Genomic DNA, 19,324 nt, shown 5'->3' on the forward strand with positions numbered 1-19,324 from the left:
GGGACAAATTTGCATGCAAAGCAAAAAGGAGAAAAAAACTCTGCTGCTGCATTTTAATAAGATTTATGTGCAACATTACGCCTGAACAAACTAACCAGGGCACATGGGCTACATTTTATTCACTCTTATTTAGTGCCACTTTATTAACTGCAGTCTCTGGCCAGTTTAACCTGGTCGTCTCTGAACAGGTTAAACTGAACTCTGACACTTTTTGTGTGTTAGCTGAGAAGTTTTTTTTTTTTGTGTGTGTCTCAAACATTCCCAATGAATATCACTTAACAATATCAGCTTTTATCTTTGTAACTTTTGATTAGAAAAAAGTTTTAAATCTTAACAGTTACGAGTGTAAAAACTGACTGTATTTCTGCATATAATCCCCCGCTTCTATCCCAGTGATTCACTTGTGCTTGTGTACCATAAAGGTAGACCAGAACCAAGGTTTACATTTGACACGCTGGCCTCCCAGGAACTCCTTCAATGGCCCAAACATGTGGAAATGAGACAGAGAGTCTCTTCACTGTATTGCGCTGTAGATGTCAATTGCTTTTACGTCTTTGTTCATCAGAAATTTCAATCTGTCTAAATTTCGAATCAAGTTCGGTCATTCGGTTTTGACCTCATAAAATTTGTAGAACGGACAGCTGTGTTAATAAAGAAAAAAATGCTATTGGCAGACAAATCATGTATCAATATTGACCAATTAGTGAAACTCACACTTTTTTTTTTTTTTCTTCAGTTGTGCAGTAAACTTGTTACCGCTGTTTCATTTGTTTTTTTTTGAGCCAGATGAAGATCCCGCCTGATTTACAAAAGTTAACTTTCTTAGCCACAAATTACATCAAACTTTACCACTTCTGCCTTTTGTAGAGTGCCATTACTTTTCTCCCATTTAAACGTAATGGTTTTGAAATCAATTTCACAAAATGTTAATTCAATTGGCACAAGATTAAAATAAAGAATTGATTTAAACTTGCCTGTGTATTCTGTGGATAAAATCAATAACTGTATCATTTCAAGTAGATCAGTTAAGGTTAAAAGTTAGTGAGTCTCGTTAGACAGAAGTTGAAACTATGCATATTTTTTATCAGCACCGTGTTTCTTTGTCTCATGCTCCTCTGAGTAATTACATCCGTCAACTAATACATTTGTTAAAGTTACAGAATAATACTAAACCTTTTATGTTAAATAATAGTTTTAATATGCAGGAAACGTCTGACATAATGCACAATTGAGTCCCACTTATTAAATAGGAGATTAGAAAACATCGCTATGGCCTGTAAATTATTTATCTGCTTTATTTTTATTACATCAATATTTTTAAAATTCAGTTTTTTATTAGATGAACTGATTTTTTTTTTCTTTGTAGTAAGAGCTTTTACCCTATTCCTAAATTAAATTGACTACCAACAGTACTGACCCATTTAAACATTATTTTTTTTAGCAAGGTCAAATATCTGTAATATTGGGTGCACACATGTAAAATTGGAAGCAGCAGAAGGTGCTTTCACACAAGAACTTAAAATCATAACTCAAGAACGAAATGATCAAAAGAGGTTTGAAGGCATGTAGACACAGTTAAAGGAGCGGGTGGAAGTTGCTGTATGAGGTGTAAAAGTAAGACTGGTGAAGAACGGTTACTAATCGAGAGCATCAAAGTGAAATTAGGAATTAAGTTTCTTTTAAAATGTCTTCAGGTTCAAAGCAGCAAAGAAAACAACAAAACGCTGTAGTCATCAGTCAGGTGGTCGAAGGAGTCAGATGTGTAATGTGTTTTGTACCACAGCGCTGCTGAAGTCTGGGTTCTGATCACGACAAATGAATTTTGTTTAATAGAAGCACGGGTTTAAACCGTATTACCGTGTTTGATCTAATACATTATCGTTTCTACAATAAGCTTGAAGCTTGTTTACTTCCTCCACATAATCGCATGTAATCGCTGAAATAATGTTTCCCTAAGAGGAAGTGTGTCACTGTAATGTACGGAAGGAGTCTCCAGTGTCAGTGCTGTAATGTCAAGTTCTCCCTTCTTTGTTTCATGAAATCAAATGGATGAAAAAGTATGATGTGTACATCTTTAAAAAAAAAAAAAAAAAAAAAATCAAGTTTAATTTTGTTTTTAAATCAGTTACAAGGGTCATGTCAGAATTTTATCAAAATTGAGTGGTTAAAAGACATGTCGTGGAAAGCTATAATATATTTAAAAATGAGACCATCGTTATGTACCATAAAAAAAAGAAAAGCCAGTTTCTCTTGTTGAAATATTGGAACATTTTATTGTGGGGAAAAAAGGGACTTTCCCCCCAAAAGATGAATGAATTTTAACACACAACAAATTGGATCCGTGGACGCTGTTAAAAATAGTACGAGTGAGTACATTCTCATGTGATAAGTTCCCTTTCTGTTCAAAAGCTGAAGAGCGTCACGATGCTGCGCAATACAGACGGAGTTGCCACGCATTTCACCAAAAACCAACTGTGGAGGGTTTCCTAGAAAAGAAAGAAGTTAGACATGCCAGCAGGTTGCTGTTTAATCAGGGTTTCCAAACTCTTGTTTTTTTAATAAAAACATTTACGTTGCATAAAGTATCCCGAATGTAAAAAGCCAAGATTTTGTTAATTTGTGATTGAAGGATCAAGTCTCATCTTTTTTTTTAATTTTCTTTTATCAAAACCACAAGGTCTGTAATTCCGGAACTGTGTTGCTCTAGTTCCGTCCCATTTTTTCCGACTTGGCCTCAAGTCACCCGGTGGTCACCTTATTTCGAAAATTGCTCAATTTCTTTAGCTTTTTTTTCTTTTTAATTTTTTATAGTTTTTTAATTTCTGAAAACACTTAGTTTTGTTTTTTTACTTTCTTAATGTATATTCTTCTCTTCTTCTTATTATTACTCTATTTTCCCCATTTTCTTTCTTTTTTTTACCATAAAATTTCATTAAAAAAAATTGTAAGTTGGTCAAACTAAAAGAAATCCATAAATTGTTGAAATTGTTAAGGAACAAACATATTTAGAAAAAAACAAGAAGAAAATACAAAAGCATTTTTTGTAGGACGTGACAAAATTTATTAAATAGTAATAATATTAACAAGTACATATTATAAATAAAATAAATTATTTAAATATAAAAAAATAAAGGAAAGGTTTTGTCTGAACGTGGGTCAGAACTCGCTCTTTCAATGATCTCTCAACTTTTAATACTTTGGAGTACACGCAAAATGGTCTGTCTAGAATTTACTAAACCTTTTGCAGTCCTTGGATCTCTGCCTGAAGTTTAACCTGCACCATAATGGAAATCTAAATGTGGAGTAAAAGTGATGTTATGAACAGTTATGCGCTGGATTTAATAATCTACTTTAAAACAATCTACTAATGTGCTACTGTCTCAATGTAAACAAACACCTGCACCAATAGATATTAATTAGAAAAGATAAAGTGAATATTTTTACTGCGATTAGTTCATATCACTTTGGCTGAAATAACAGCGCTGAAGTGGTATAAGTGAATTTTAACGAGCCGAGTTATTTTAAGACAAAACTAAAAAACAAGAAACAATAGCAAGAATTTGGCAATAAAACTTATTACATTGTAATAATATAAACGTGTCCATATTATAATAACAAAAAAACAATCACAGGCTGTGACAAGACCTTCTTCTAAATGCAGGAAAATAAATAAATAAAGTAATAAATAAATAAATACATAAATACATCTATCTTTAGCACGGATACTCGTTTGACGTTGATATAATAGTTCAGCCCAGGCGACCTAATGTAGATCGTAAGCGGCGTACAGATGATGATTAAAACACATCATCCTCCTCATCCTCACCCACATATCACATGACAAGTCATAAGAAACCCAGTAATGTCGTGAAATTGCTCACTTTCTCACAACGGGTTAGTGGGTGGGTGATGCATACATTCATCAGTAAATTGACAAACAAACAAATAAATAAATAATGGCATTGTTAAAGCCCATGTCCTGCCAGATGTTGATAAAACATGTGAACAAATATGGAGTAAAAAAAAAAAGAAACGGAGGTTTGTGGTCATGTAGTCCAGGGGTCCCACGGATTCATGGCTCTTAATTCTCCTGTTCTGAGATAATCAGCGTCTGGAGGCTGCGGCTGACGTCCTTGGCGAAGCCTCTCAGCTGCAGCAGGGTCAGATGTGCTGCCACCTGGGACATGTAATCACTTTTTACCCTTTGAGCTAAGTCCTCTTTCAGCTGGCTTTCTGAAACCTTCTCTGGTGTTTTCACCGCCTTAATCAAATGCTGCATCTGGAGAGGAATAAAAGCAATGAGGATGAATCATGTCCTACAGATTCAGAGTGAGAGAAGACAAAAACATGCAACAGTTTCGTGCTGCTTTAAGCGAACGTGGTCCCACCTTGTGGAGGTGCAGCAACGCATCGCGCAGGTCATACTGGAGTTCACTCGGCTTCTTGGATTGAAAATGCGGCAGCTCTGCGATCACCTTCAGCAGCGTCTTGTGCAACTTCAGACCCTCCACCATGTGGCTCAAGGAACTCTCCTGGAGAGAGAGAGAGAGAGAGAGAGAGAGTGCACTGAAGTTAAACCAATAAATCATACAGCATGTTTTAGTACTCTTGAGCAAGCGCTTCCTGCGCTGTCAATATATTGTGTGAGCAAGACATATTGAGCAAGACATGTTAATGTCCTTAAGATCGATCGAGTGAGATCAGCACATACCAGGTTGAACTTGTCTGAGAGAGGCTGAAGAGGACTCGGTTCTGGTAAATCCAGGGTCTCCTTGAGGTACTGCAGTGCGCTCAAATCACTCTGGTCTAGAGACAGCGACTGTAACACACGAAAACAAAAAAGGAAGTTATTTTTAAAGCTTTCAGACAGGATGTAGGGAAGAAATCTGCAAGTATCAAGCGCGTACAGAGTGAAAGCTCTCATGCCTCACAGCGTGACACACAGATCTTACCGGAGTGTGAATAATCGATTTGTGCACGGCAGGGATCTCGCTGAGGATCTTCGTGATCAAGCTGAAAGCGCTCTCGGCGGCGTCCTGAAATTCTGGGCTTCTCATGACCTCCATGTCTTTTATATCCAGTGTAGGTTGAGTCTCTGGTACCGGAGCCGGAAGCACGAAACTTCCCAAAGTGCTAAGAGCAAGAAACGCACCTGTGGAAGAAAGCAAACAAGGAAGACTCGTTAGTTTCCCATTGGATTATCGAGCTGCAACTTCAGCCAACCCAGGTTGAAGCAGAAGGTGTGGCTGGAAATAGACGAGCACCGGACACATGATACGAGGGACTGCGTGCTATAAATTGCAATAGCAGATTCAGAACCATGCAGCCGGGTCCAGAGCCAGAGGCGAGGTCTTTTACAGACTACAGGTTGACTACAGTTGGAGTTCCTCTCTCTGGTCTAACTGAGCTGTAACTGTGCCTAAGAGCAAACGAGTGTGTACTCACCGAGATAGAAGTACATGTTAGCTTCAACTTGTTTCACGCTTTTAGTCAGCTATACTGGCCATCTATAGGGCTGGAAGTTGTTTAAATAGGCATCGCCAAAGGATGCGGAAATCCCATGTCGTCATAGGAAACTTTCATCATCATTCGTTTTCTTTTCCCCTTTTAAAGGAAGATTAATTGTTTCTATCATTTCTGCTCAAATAAACAGAATTATATATATTTTTTAAAATATTGTTAAAATGTCTACTGCTTTCAGGTCCTGATATCCTTTTTTATCAGTATTTAAAAAAATATATTTTTAATCTAAATAATTGTTTTAAATAATATTTCCATTCTCAAGTGATTCACACTTTCACGCCTTAGTCAGAGGGATGATGTGGTTTCGAGGCTGAATACCTTTAAAACCTATGGAGAAATAATGACATGGACTAAAATGTTCTTGCTTAACCTTAAGTCTTCATTATTTCTGGGAAAATGGTGAACAGTTGAATTCATACACCAAATTTATAAGATTGATCGAGAAGGTCCGGCGTTCAGATGAAGCACCATCACGGCACTGTGGTCAGGACTTTTAACCCAGTTGGATCCAAAGGATAAAAAATGTCACTCGGCTTTAAGGTTCCCGGTTCCGCATGTTTTTTTTTCTTGATGTCTTTATCGAGTTTCTTTTCTGTTTTTTTTCCACCTTTTAAAAGCCGGTAGTAACATGACGATCCTAAACAGCCCTTAAGGGTGAATAAATGTTAATGTAAATAATTACTGTACACTCAAGGTACCCAGATTATGACAATGCACTTATAACTATTACTATTTTTATTATTATCATGTACATAGGAACGGTATATTCTAATTATTATGCCACATTTTTTACCACCTTAATGTGCAGTTTTCAGATTTCCACCTGACTGCACTATCGTAAAGTGTATCCTATATATTTTTTCTTTTTTTCTTTTTTAATTTCTCTCTTAGTCATTGTCCAATTTAATTCAGTACAACTTTATTCATAAAGCTTTACAGAATCAAAAGAAAATTAGGGAAGTGAGTATTGGAAATGTGATGAAATACGTAAGAATCAAAATGATCAGATTGTTCCTGATGAGCAAGCCGAGGGCGACGGTGGCACGGAAAAACTTGCGGTAGATCAGCGTTTGACTCCGCCCACTCAGTCCGATCAGTGACGACATGAATCTGATCAGTGACATCATGAGTCTGATCAGTGATTTAGTAATGACATGGCGCGAGATCGACTGTAAATCGTGAAAAACGTAATTAAATAAATAGTTAAATAAATCAGTCAGAAAAGGCATATCTAAATTAATTTGCAATTAAATATTAAAAAAACATTTAAGTGTCAATTTCAATATTGATTTATTCACTGACAAATTTAATGAATTCATTTTACTTTTTTTTTTATTGTAACCTAATCTTACTAATGTTCTTCACCTTGTTATTTGTATGTTGTTTCATAATTTGTGAATTGCTAATTTCCCTTTAGAATTAATAACATATCTGTCTAACTATATAATAATTAGATTTATAAAAAAAATAGATTTTATAAAAAGATTAAGATCTAAATTTAGATTTAGATATAATTTAGATTTTATAAAAAAAAAATTGTCAAACTTTTTGCAATATCATTCGAAGCTTTTCTTTGCAGCACTATCAAGACTTGACTCATACCCTGAGTAAGGGTTTTTGTGACCAGAGATGGTGAAATCTTGGTTTGTTCTCATTCTCCGCTTATCTCACAGCTCTGTATTATACATCCTGGAGAAAAATCCACACTGAGGAAACTTCTGCTAGAATCAGCCGTACTGCTTGTCACTTGTCTGATGACAATAACTAATCAATAATTTATTTACTTATTTAAAAATCACAAGCTGACATTTTATATCACACCACAGCAAAATGTAGAGTTGTGGATTTTGATATCATTAACATTATCATCACAACAGTAACTGTTATTTATATGGCTAAAAAATTATGTTGTGTAATTATTTAATGACTAAACATTTTTTGCTTGAACTTGTATTTAACAAGAAAGTATAAATGTTGAACAAAAGCTTAATTTTTATTGTGTTTTTAGGTGAGTATTAAAAGTATTATTATTATTATTATTATTATTATTATTATTATTAATAATGATAATAATAATAATAATAATAATAATAATAATAATATGTTGCTAATTCATGGCATTCTTTGTTATTTATTAATTTATTAATTTATTTATCAACAACAATAATATCATGCTGCTGATTACTGGCAGCCTTATTTATTTGTTTGTTTGTTTATTAATTAATTTATTATTATTATTATTATTATTATTATTATTATTATTAATAATAATAATAATAATAATAATAATAATCATAATAATGAATGTGAGGAGATGTGAAAGCTTGCCAGTAATGTGGTAATTTTTGCAACCTTAATATATGAATATGAAAGATTTATTTATAGTAGTACAAATAACAAGATACATGATGTCAGTTTTCCCCAGAATGTTTGAAGTTAATAACATTTCTTGCGAATATAGGATGTGATTAAGCGAAATGGGTGGAGCTTAAATATGTATTGGGTGTTGTAACTAGATATAAAAATAAGTAATGGAAAAAAAAAGTCATCTTAAAATAAAATCTTCAGCCTTTAGGTGACTTTCTATCCACTAAAGCCGCAGTTTAGACATAACCTGAGTCATGTGTTCTTTTAGCTGCATCACTTGCTGGTTTTGTAATCACAAAGCACACAAATGACAGAGCAACGGAAAAAGGAAAATTAATTATTACGCAAAGCAAATTTACTCGTTAACACACATAATGATTTTACTTCATGCCTTTTTTTTCCGCTTTAAACCTTTTTTGTCAGGTGTTTAATCATAATCCTCAGGTGTAGATCAGGTTAGTAATAATCTTACTGCCCCCTGCTGGTACAGAACAACAGATAGGAGAAGCATGCCACTACAAACCCGAATCATTTTAGTTACTTTATGTTTTTCGTAAAGTTTTGTTTAATTGTGAAACTGACCTGAAGTTCCATACAAGGGCCTAATTATAATTTATAATAATCATGTGTGGAATATTTCAAATTTAACATTTAATGAAACAAACATTTCAAATTGACACAGAGTTACCCTATACAGTGGTTAATCAATCGGAATGTAGGTCCTACCGTCGCGGCGCTCGGCGGTACCGTTTGGCTTTGTGCGTTTGCTGGCTTTTACCGTTGAGTGGCGCTATATAACTACAGGCTGACGCCTCATGCCTTAGTTCATTCTCTGCTGGATTAATGAGACACAGAGTTTTAGAACTGCACGTAGTAGCGGATAAAATCAAGTAAAACATTGTAGTTAAACAAATTTATAATCACAGAACTAAAATGACGATACAAATGTAGAATTTAAATTAAATTAAATCTTATTAGGATCAAATTTAAACAAAATAAATGTTAACACAGTGAGCCTTTAAATTTTATCACGTGTAATTAGAAAAGACGCGTGTAGGGTTTTGTGTCGTCTTATATCTTGTGTTCTTTAAATTTATAGTAGATTTATTAACTAAAATAAATGACCATAAAAATTATAACATTGTCAGGACGTTCTACTGCGTCAGCTGATGTTGGTCATTCAGCCCCGCTTGTGTTTGTGCGTTATTATAAGAATGAAATGCAGTAGACTGTTATGACCTGTAAACGGGTTCGACCCATGTTGCACGGGCGGCACCATAAAGCACGGACACGAGGCGAGGTCTTACAGGAAAAGGGTAATTTATTTTGGTAAAATGGGGAAGGAAAGTGTTGAAGGAGGGAGAATGGAAAGAAAGGGATAAAGGTTGTGCATGTGCAGTTCCGGGGGCTGTGCCACACTGGCATGCAGGCACACAGCTGACGATAAGTGTTGGTGCGAGTGGCAGAACTGAGCACGCGGAGGCAGCGCTCCTGCACGCTCCCTCGTGACGGCGCTTCTCCCGCTGTCGATGGCCGGCGCGAGTTTTCGCTGACGCAAAAACCTAACCACACTTTTCCTCTTCGGCAGCGGGGCTGCGAGGGCGGGCACGGTGCGAGAGTGAAGTTGCCGCGGGAGCTCGCGCAGCTCTTTCTCGCGCTGTCCTCAGCGCGGAGATCAAAGGGCGGAATTCTAGTGTCCTTGTTTAAAGCCCCTCGGGCGCGTCACATCTCCCCACTGACATGCTTTTTTTATATTCTCCATTACATCACGTACTTCCCAGACCTCAGACAAACCTCCGCGCCTTGCTTTTATAATGCGGAGCAAGCCCGAGATCATATTAACGTTAATTATCGCCAGCCGGCACAAATAGGCGGCTCCCGTCCCTTTGCTGCCTATTCAGGGAGCCTACGGAGTGAGGGAGTAGTTATAGTAGATTTGGGCGTACACCCATCGCACGCGCACGCCGTGGCAGATCATCATAATTGTCCTAAACTTGTATTTCATAAGGTTTTCCGAGCGGTGGTACAGCGCAACGGGGGTCATTATTTACTATTAAACATTAAACGAATTTACAAAACTTAATGCGTGCGATTAAGCGCTGATTCCACGTAGGAAAGTAAAGAAGAGGATCCTGATGCTCAACATTCCGGAGACCAAACCCCATTTAAATTAAATTAACAAATATTGCATGTAAATAACAATAGCCCACGTTTAAAAAAGCATTTTTATTTAGATTATAAAAAAATTATCCTGCATCTGTTTTAGGTGTTCCAGCTGCCACTGTTCTAAAATTCAAATTAAATCAAATCTTATTAGGCAATTTAAGCACAAAAAATGTTAACACAGTGAGCCTTTTGATTTTATCACTTGTAATTAGAAAAAAAGCGTGTATGGATTTGTGTCATCTTATTTCTTGTGTTCTTTAAATTTATAGTAGATTTATTAACTGAAATAAATGACCATAACATTAAAACATTGTCAGGACGTTCTACTGCGTCAGCAGATGTCGGTCTTTCAGCCCCGCTTGTGTTTTTGCGTTATTATAAGAATGAAATGCAGTAGACTGTTATGATTTGTAACGGGTTACTCAAACAACTCAGTTCAGGTGTAAGTAAATGTCTGTGCTGTTTGAGGGAGGGACGTGCTAATGATTTGGTCGGCTCTGTGTGTGTGTGTGTGTGTGTGTGTGAGAGAGAGAGAGGGGTGTCGCGGTCGTTTTCAGTAAAACAAAGGCTCAGCTGAAAAATGTTAGGCACATCAGTCACTTAACCACCAATAAAAGGTATTTGAGTGTTATGATAGTTGTAATATAACAGATGCGCACTGAATACTAAACCTAAACCAGGCACGGAGATTAATGAACCAAGATAGCCCCCATACCCGTTTAAAAAAAAATAATAAATAAAAATACCAAAGAATATTATTGTGTATAGACTGATTAAAAACAATGCAATTTATGCTATCATAAGGAAAATAAGTTCTTCCATTCCAATGATTAAAAAAGGTAACAATGTCAACTTTAGAATCTAGAATCCAGGAGATTAAAATTACACAAATTGAAATCAATGAAAGTCTCCAGAAGAGCCTCAGATTCAAGAGGTTTTTAAAGTGGGGAGAAGTGCATTTCAGTTCCTCTGAATGTATAGGTGAGAACAGCCGATTCACACCTGGGGAGGGTGAATAATTTGCATTTGAATGTTGTCTGGCATTGTAAAGCACTATAGTGACACTAAAAGAACAACCCAGGATTAATAGGAATTCTTATACTGCATAAACATTATTTAGCACAAAAAAATTCCTCGCGCTCGGGAAAACTATGCGTGCGGTTGAGCGCTTTTTAGACTATAGGAAATTAAATCGGAGGGGTTTTATTTAGACTATTAAAAAAATAACCTGCGTCTATTTTTAGGCGTGCCAGCTGCCACTTTTTAGTTAGAAGTTTTCAATACAAAGCTTATAATGCCCACATGACATGACGGAATAAGGCACGGCTGGGGATGATTGGGAGGAGTGGATTTTACTACGCGGTGTGAGTGCAATGGCCATCCGTCTGCTCGCGCTGACTCTGCTCTCCGCGGATGGTACCGCCCCCCTCCCACCTCTCGCTCCTTTGAAGTCCATGGGGCGCGTTCCATTTGCCCTGCTTGCATGCCGCACTTCCGCGTTGTTGCACGCGCGCTGCATACACAGCGCGTATTAAAATCCACTGTAGCCCAACAAACCCCGAGTATTTTATAGCGCAGGGTGCAAGCCCGGGCAACGATAGCAACGATAGCTCACCAGTCATGTGTAATTCTGCGGTCCCGCTGCTTCGCATGTCTGAAGGGGAGGCCGCCTAACTAGTGCGCGAGGAGCGATATTGATTTGGGCGCACGCCGTGACAGGCTGAAAAAACTGTGTCAGATTAATGTGCAAAAACTATATAATAAAACTATATAAGACTACATGCCTTTATAAGACTCAACTTTTATTTAAGCGCACTCACAATAACGAAAAAACGTTGTGATTTTGTAAGTGTTGTGATTTTGTAAGTGTTGTAAGCTGCGCTGCTCTGTATTGTTTTTGGTGAACTTGAGCGCGTCAGAAAATGAACGCAAACGTTTTTTTAAATGGTCAGAGTCAGTCTGCTTGCTGTTTTCCCGACGCGTTCATAATCATTAGTCTACTTCTGCCGGTGCGCTCTGGAAAACTCCCTGCATGCGGCTGAGCGCTAATTAAAACTATGGAGTAAATTAAAGAGGAGAATCACGATGCCGAGTCGAAGTCCTGAGCCCAAACCTCATTTAAATTAAATTAACAAATATTATAAGTAAAAAACAACGTTTATAAATTCTTTCCGACATGAGTTGGCCCGGTGTTATGCGCAGAGCGCCGGGAGATTTCCTGAAGCTCAGAAATCACTGGGCATGTTTTCTAAATAGCCGCTATCTTTAATAACTGATGGAGGTTTTGAGCTGTATACACACGCATTCCTGCCTAAACAACTCTTAAAACTACACTTGTGACACAATAAACAGTAATATTTCAAACATTCTGCAGGCTGATATTTGAAGAAAGGAAAGAATAATGAATAAACCAGTTGTTGGGTCAAAATAACCCAACCAGGTGTTCATTTGTAAACTACATCTCATATGAGCCAACATGAGCAACCCAACAATGTGTTTAAAGTACCTGAAATAATGCAGAACGTAGATAACAATAAACCGATACAGAGATACGCTGTATAACGGTCACTGTTGTATTTACGGCAACGAGCGAAAATGTCACTTTGCGCCACCTGGCGGCCATTTTACGAATGACTTTGAAATGCAACTGATTTATTTTGGCCGCTGACGTTTTTACGCGGCGGTGAGCGCGACGGTAATAACCATTCCAATTGATCAACTACTGTACATGGAAAAAAAAAAGTATAATATGAGTGGCGGCACAGTGGCGTAGTGGTTAGCGCTGTTGCCTTGCACCGCCAGGGTCCAGGTTTGATTCCTGCCCTCAGGTCTGCGTGTATGGAGTTAGCATGTTCTCCTCGCGCATGTTCTCCTCCCACAGTCCAAAGACATGCAAATTGCCCATAGTGTGTGTCTACGTGCCCTGCGATGGATTGGCACCTAAGTGCCCACTCGCGACCATGTATACAGGATAAAGTGATACAGATGATGAGTGAGCGACTATTGAGGTGGGCGGCAAGGTCAAAAATAGAGTGCGTTTATTAAAGGCTGGAACAGAATAAAGGTGAGGTGTAGAATTAGAACAAAGATACAAATGAAGTCAAGAAAGTGACCGCACGAGGTCGGTGAGCTGTGACCAATGTGAGAGCGGACAAACCAACTTTTTTGGTTTTGTGATCTGAAGTCATTTAAAGTGGATGACATCAGGCCACCGAGGCAGAGGTCACAGTTCATCTGTGGTGAAGAACACTCCTCAACATGAAACCCAAACCGCGGTGTCTACGGCACGCTGTGCACCATCCCTACCCCAATCTCCCCCAAACTGGCGCTCTAGCCGCCTTTTTATTCTGAAGCAAAGTATCCGTGTCACATCAGGTGGCCTCGCCCCGCCGCATTCCTGTCCACTGGGTGGCCACAGTGATGAATGAGCTTGTATTTCATTATAAGCGAGGAAGCATTCCTTTTAAACCAGTGTTTTGGGAAAATATTAGTGACTGCCTAGCACGACATCAGTACGATGTTTTACCACCTTAATATGGGTTGAAAATTTAACCAGCATCCAGATATTAAGCCTTGATTGAGTTGCATTTTATGAGCTGATGTTCCTTCATAGCGTCACCATGTTTTAGAACCAGAACAGGTTTTGGGTGATCTGGTGTCCAGATGTTCCCATTAAAAGATCTAAATTAACATCTATTAGTACGTTCCACACCTCCCATGAAGACGAGGTTTACTTTGGTGTAATGTGTCATTGAGTACAACGACTGATTATTCACCAGCGCATGTGACATCACCTGTTCTTGTTGCACCCAGTAGAGCAGCACACGTGGGCCAATACTAACATCTGTTGCTGCAATGCAAGTTCCTCAAACTTTGTTCTCAAGAAAAGCGGAGAATCGCCGGAGATGACGAGGTCACATATAAGTCTGATATAACTAAGTCTGATTCACCACCACACGATGCCGTGACCAGTTTGTTCTCTAGTCAATCAGGGATGACTTTCTTTCCAAGGATATCAGAGAAAGAAGCAAAGCGACCTGACACGAATGATTTGTGTTTTCTAAGTACAGTACATACATATATACATCACAGATAATAAACAAATGTGTGTGTGTACAGGTGGGTGTGTATGAGAATAACTAATTTGGGACACACCCCCAACTCCCACACCCACGCCCCAAAACCACACACACACACACACCACTTGATTAACACAGCTTCTGATGTGATGCCCACAATATTTGCAAGTGAATTTCCATCATGTTGTAATTAGAAGTCTGAACTTCACTCAGCGCGGGGAGAGTATAAATATTAAAAAGTGTTTTTTCTTTCCTATGTAATGTAAAAGGGTTGGTATAAATCAGTGGTTCTCAAACATTTTCTGTCATTCCCCACTTAAGGCGGTGGGCGAATTTTCAAGCCCCACTTGTCAACAAAATGATAACGAAAATGGCCAAGTGTACTATTTATTAAAAAATCAATTTCTAAACCAATAAGATCAAATAACACCAAGTTCAAAACAGATAAAATACACGTGCAATTGTTATAACAGGCTTACTTCGTCACTTATCTAGAGCTTTCTTTCAAAGAAGTCGAGTGGCTTATTATCGTGACTGGAGTGTGTTGTCTCTAAGTGTCTTTCTACTTTGTTGGGTCTCAAGCTGTCTGATGCCAGCGGTTTAAGACCCAAAACACACACAGGTCTCTCCTCTGCCCTCACCATCACCACCATGAATCCAAGCGCAACATAGGCTTCATCATAGGCTTTTTGGTTAATTAGGCTGATGATGCTGAAACACCTGCTTTTTTGTGGTCCATGTAACAAATGTATCCATTGACGTTATTATGCTCACTACATACAGTACGCTACTGACCCGGTGTTATGCTCTAAAATGCCCCCCTCGCCACAGATTGCCTCCCCTACATAATCTCTTTCAAATAGTATATTAAAACATAAATTCATAGGTTTATGGTTTACAAATTACAAATTATAACAAACTAATTTAATTATAAAATAAGCAATATAAAAAATGTTGTATAGGGGAAAAATATATAAATGATACTATATAGGCCTATATTTCTTCATATACAACATGTATATTTTTATATTGCTTATTTTATAATAAAAATCGTTTCCTATCATTTTTCACCACAAACAATATTTATTTAGTGTAATTTGTGATAAACAATTTGTTATTTGTACATTGACAAACCCCTGCAAAATAAATGTGCCATAAAATAATCATTTTGTGGGATTTGTATTAATCGTCTCGACGGCTGTCACGTGCCTAGGGTTAATTATAATAGTAATAATATATTTCATAATAATAAACCTTTGAATGTATGTCCTAATATAATATTTGATAGAGATTACGTGTGTATGTGTTGGGGGAGGGGGGTGTTTGGGCAATCCGTGGCAGGGGGGCATTTTAGCGCATAACACCTGTTTGTGGCCGCGGCAAAGTTAGTTTGATATTCACATCTCTGAATTCAATAGCTGCGTAAATAAACCCGTGAATAAGATACCCAGATATATTTCCTCTCTCCATTGTGTTTAAGCTACATCCGCCTTAAATTATACAAGTTTAAAAGCATAAACACCATTATTATCTACGGCGCAACGAATGATTTAGGGATCATCGCAAAATGCCGCACGCCAACAAAAAGCGTAGAACGATCTTGATCTTCCCTTCTGTTCAGCGCCTGAAGGATCAAAAAGCAACTTTGTTACCACACTGGAAACGGGAAATGCCAGACTAGTACTGCCTGAAAAAATACAGAAACATCAGCATACACATTGGAATAAATGAAATGACATATATAATACCGAATGTTTTCTTATATATTGTTTCTCTGCAATTAACATGCCGACGTTAAACCGTTATTGTTGCACTATGGTTCCACTTTTTCTCTGATGTTATTTTAATTTACTTGTATTAATGATCCATTTCTTTGTGTGTGATTGTTTAGTTTCGAGTGTCCGATCTTTATTGTCAATAAAGAAAAGCATGAATTAGAATAGGTACTTTCCTATTATTTCCCACTAATTCCCTCTCGTTCATTGCGCCCCACCTGTCATGTTTGTATTCCCCACTAGTGGGGCGCACTTTGAGAACCACTGGTATAAATGTTTATAAGGAAAAAAATTATAAATAAAGTTTTTTTTATTGAGTATTTTTGATGATTATACTTCCATCCATTGTATTTAAAAGAAAGTATTTAAAAACTTTTTTGTAAAAAATATTGTAATATTTAAAACTATTATATTGTAAAAAGATATTTGTGAACATATTATTATTAAAAATTATTAAAATGATACTTATTATTAAATAATTAGAACATCCAGGCCAGTTATTTTTTATTATTGCTAAACACTCAAAACATTTAAGCTTGAGATCCACGGGTGAATATGAGACGATCAGAATTTCAGATTCAGTTTCCTAATATTTTAACTAAAGTGGTGTTAACCCCCGTTTAGTTAAACCCATCCATGGTTCGATAAATATAAAAATATGTGGCTAACAGGTGATACTTTTTGCCAATGTGTATCTCGTTATTATGCTTCTTTAAAGTTTTGTAACACACCACCAGATGGCAGCACAAAGCTGCACACACACTCACACGTAGCGCGACCTTCATAAGTCAGTGTGCCAAAAGACATGGTCCTGTGTACATTGGGAGCTCTGCAACTGGTGCTATTCTGACCACATGCATTACCACGGCGATGCTGCAGTGAGACCTTCGAGGTGTTTTGAGTTTTGAGCTTAAGAGGGTAAGAACATCACTGGAAGATGACCAGAGATTAGGAAGACCTTCAACGAGCTCAACCCCGAAAATATCGAAACCATTTAACAACTCGTGCGTTATGATCGCTGGAGAACAATCCACAACATTGCTGCAGCTGTCGGTGTGTCATATGAAACAGTCCAGATTATCCTCACATGTGATTTGAACATGCGCCGTGTTTCTGCCCAGTTTGTCCCCAGGCTGCTGATCCAGGAGCAGAAAGGAACATCGCGTCAAAGTCTGCCGAGAACTCCATCAGCTTGACGTGGTTGACCCGTCCTTCATGTCGTGGATCGTTACCGGTGACGAAAACTGAGTGTTCAGGTCTGACCCTGAGTCTTCACAGTGGAAGAGAACATGATCTCCGCAACAGAAATAGCCGAGGCAGGTCTGCAGTTCGACCAGGTGCATGCTCATCGTCTTTTTCGTCCGCATCGTGCATCGAGAATTCGTCCCCAGGGGCCAGAGAGTCAATAGTGAAGTCTACTGCCAGGTTTAAAGGCGTCTGAGGGAGGACGAACGGCAAAAGTGGTGCGCTAATCTTAAAACTTTTTGACGTCCCCTTGAAACAGCTCTGGTTTAAGGTTTGACCTGGGAAAAGAGCTGTCTATGGGAGAAGAGCGAGTCCTGTTGAAGCGCTCCTGTCCTGGAAAATGAAGAACACTCTGTTGTTTTTTTCTAAGAACCAGTCATGGGACAGGTTGGGCAAGATGAACAGCGGCAGTTAATACTAGCTATAGTTACTATAATGCTATAGTTAATATAACAACAACAACAACAACAACAACAACAACAACGTGGGGAGAAAGAAATAATCGGCTTCTGATCCAAACCATACGAGCTGATGGGTGAAGCGCGGTGGAGGTCGTGTCACGTCCTGGGCCTGCCGTCTGGAACACACTCTCTTATCTTTATTCATGATGAAGCAGTAGAATGAATTCACAAGTCTACAGACTCTGTGCTCCTAAACTTTTACCCAAAATCAGTTTTCATAGTTTTGCCTTCTTTTCTTTCATTTAATTTAATTTAATTAATTTTTTTGCACCCTGGATTTCCGTCTCATCATATTTGGTTCCAGCAGGTGGCACTGTACTCATTTAATCAGGGCTCAGCCTTGGAGAAGATGAGAACCATTAAGTCTCTTTAAGACACACACACACACACACACACACAGAGCACTCCTGAACTCTCCATCGCCTCCTGTGGAACGTGAGCCGCAGTAAAATGTAAGTGAACCTGAGGCAACAGGTGTGTGTTTGGTATCAGGCTATAACATTACCTGTCATAGCACACACACACACACAAACACACACACACAAACACATACACACACATAAAACTAACTCCAACACCCTATTGGTTTACTTTTCCATTCAGCTGTCTGGAACAGGTCCTAAAGTCTTTTGGCCACAGATACAAACCCTAAGCACAGTTCCTGTGTGTGTGTGCGTGTGTGTGTGTGTGTGTGAGAGAGAGAGAATCATGTCATATTTCATTATGTGTATGTGCATGATCTCTCTCTGTCCCTTGTCTTATCACATAACACTTGCACAATCCTGAGCTGAGGTCATTTCCACTTAAATCCTCAGGTCCTTGCTGTGTCTCTACAGTTGTCCATTTCTCTGTGTGTGTGTGTGTGTGTGTGTGTGTGAGAGAGAGAGAGAGAGAGAGAGAGTTAAATGTCAAAGAAGGACGACTTACCATCTATATTTCAGTAGGGCTTGTCAGACGCGACTTGGCTCGTTTTAGTCCTTTGATCTTTGCTTTTCTCTGACCGTCTCCGACGTCCTGTGCGGTGACGCACAACAACCTCATCTTCTTTCTGCACTATTTTGGAAATGGTTTGTTGGAAGCACTGCGTTGATGCCACTTCAAATTAGTAACAGTAGAAAGTAACAGGGTTAAGGAATTTTTTTTATTGTTAGCATAAACCAAGCAAGCGCACACAATCAGGTTTATTAGCGTCTACTTTAGTAACTGGCAACTTGCATGAAGACTTTCTAGTGATACACTTTCAAAGGGACTTCGTCAGGCAATACAGCGGTACCTCGAATGTAATTAGCTCCGGAGGCGAGTTCTTAAGGTGGAATTTTGGTATTGTAAAGCGCTTTTTCCCATAGGAAGTAATGTAAATGCAGATAATCCGTTCCAGGCACAAAAGAATATTACCAATTTCCAACACCGTAATTATATATTTCTGCATATAAAAACAATTAAAACATTTAGGAAAGACACGTAAATGAAGTATAATATAAAATGAATAGATATTAAGCCGCAGTTAACCTTAATTTATGATTCCTCTTGGCACTGAAACTGAAAGCGGCTTCATTTTCTTCCTGCTAACGTCATTGCTAACATTCTTGGAACCCATTTATTCTCCATTCAACTAATTTTTGTGACCTCCAGTGTTGGCTGGTATTACCACAAAGAATTTAGGCCCTTATAGTTCTTTTGGGGGGTCAATTATAGGTTCCTCTTTTAC

The 19,324-nt window shown here is 38.1% G+C and overlaps 1 protein-coding gene across 2 annotated transcripts; it reads right to left on the reverse strand.

Moving 5' to 3' along the window:
* Window positions 1-3,065: 3,065 nt before the first annotated feature.
* Window positions 3,066-18,566, reverse strand: LOC128541409 (uncharacterized). Of its 2 annotated transcripts, none has more exons than XM_053511815.1 (5): window positions 18,544-18,566; window positions 4,953-5,152; window positions 4,712-4,819; window positions 4,389-4,532; window positions 3,066-4,279 (listed from the first exon to the last, which is right to left on the reverse strand). In XM_053511815.1, exons 2-5 carry the CDS (start codon window positions 5,064-5,066, stop codon window positions 4,082-4,084), a joined length of 564 nt encoding a protein of 187 aa, XP_053367790.1. In that variant the 5' UTR covers window positions 5,067-5,152; window positions 18,544-18,566; the 3' UTR covers window positions 3,066-4,081. The 2 variants fall into 2 exon arrangements, with proteins under 2 accessions (XP_053367790.1, XP_053367789.1); XM_053511814.1 differs by lacking the exon at window positions 18,544-18,566 and adding an exon at window positions 5,446-5,528.
* Between the last annotated feature and the right edge of the window lie 758 nt (window positions 18,567-19,324).

The sequence above is a fragment of the Clarias gariepinus genome, chromosome 14 (assembly GCF_024256425.1).
Source record: "Clarias gariepinus isolate MV-2021 ecotype Netherlands chromosome 14, CGAR_prim_01v2, whole genome shotgun sequence".
Lineage (NCBI taxonomy): Eukaryota > Metazoa > Chordata > Actinopteri > Siluriformes > Clariidae > Clarias > Clarias gariepinus.

Bases quoted from the DNA above. Each gene is read 5' to 3' on its own strand.
- LOC128541409 (XM_053511814.1), bottom strand. The intron at 4,533-4,711 runs GTATGTGCTGAT...CTCTCTCTCCAG, and splicing joins TCTCAGACAAGTTCAACCTG to GAGAGTTCCTTGAGCCACAT. The intron at 4,280-4,388 runs GTGGGACCACGT...ATTCCTCTCCAG, and splicing joins CGTTGCTGCACCTCCACAAG to ATGCAGCATTTGATTAAGGC.